The 246-nt window shown below is 40.2% G+C and overlaps 1 protein-coding gene across 1 annotated transcript in view; it reads left to right on the top strand.

Annotated features, from left to right (window-relative positions):
• The window catches only part of LOC119591515 (ras-related protein Rab-34-like), a 15,878-nt gene that overhangs the window by 6,613 nt on the left and 9,019 nt on the right, over positions 1–246 (top strand). The window contains exon 6 of the mRNA XM_037940265.1: positions 85–218. Coding sequence (XP_037796193.1) covers positions 85–218 — 134 coding nt within the window. The remainder of the gene's footprint in view (positions 1–84; positions 219–246) is intronic.

Raw genomic sequence — 246 nt, 5'->3', positions numbered from 1 at the left:
TATATAAACATTCTGAAGTATATTGAGTTTTCAGACTGTACAGGAATATATAGACTTACCCCTAAATTTAATTTTTCATTTTAGCTGTGATGGTTGTGTTTGATGTGACAAATGTTGTGACTCTTGCACACACGGCTCAGTGGCTTGAGGAGGCACGCGAGGCAAATATCAATAGCTGTCCTTTGGTCTTTCTTGTGGGCACAAAACGAGATCTTATGGTAAGGCATTCTGCTGTTTCACCCCTGG

This window comes from Penaeus monodon, chromosome 28 (assembly GCF_015228065.2).
Source record: "Penaeus monodon isolate SGIC_2016 chromosome 28, NSTDA_Pmon_1, whole genome shotgun sequence".
NCBI lineage: Eukaryota > Metazoa > Arthropoda > Malacostraca > Decapoda > Penaeidae > Penaeus > Penaeus monodon.
The sequence above is the reverse complement of the archived record's forward strand: the minus strand, read 5'-3'. Positions and strand labels throughout refer to the sequence as shown.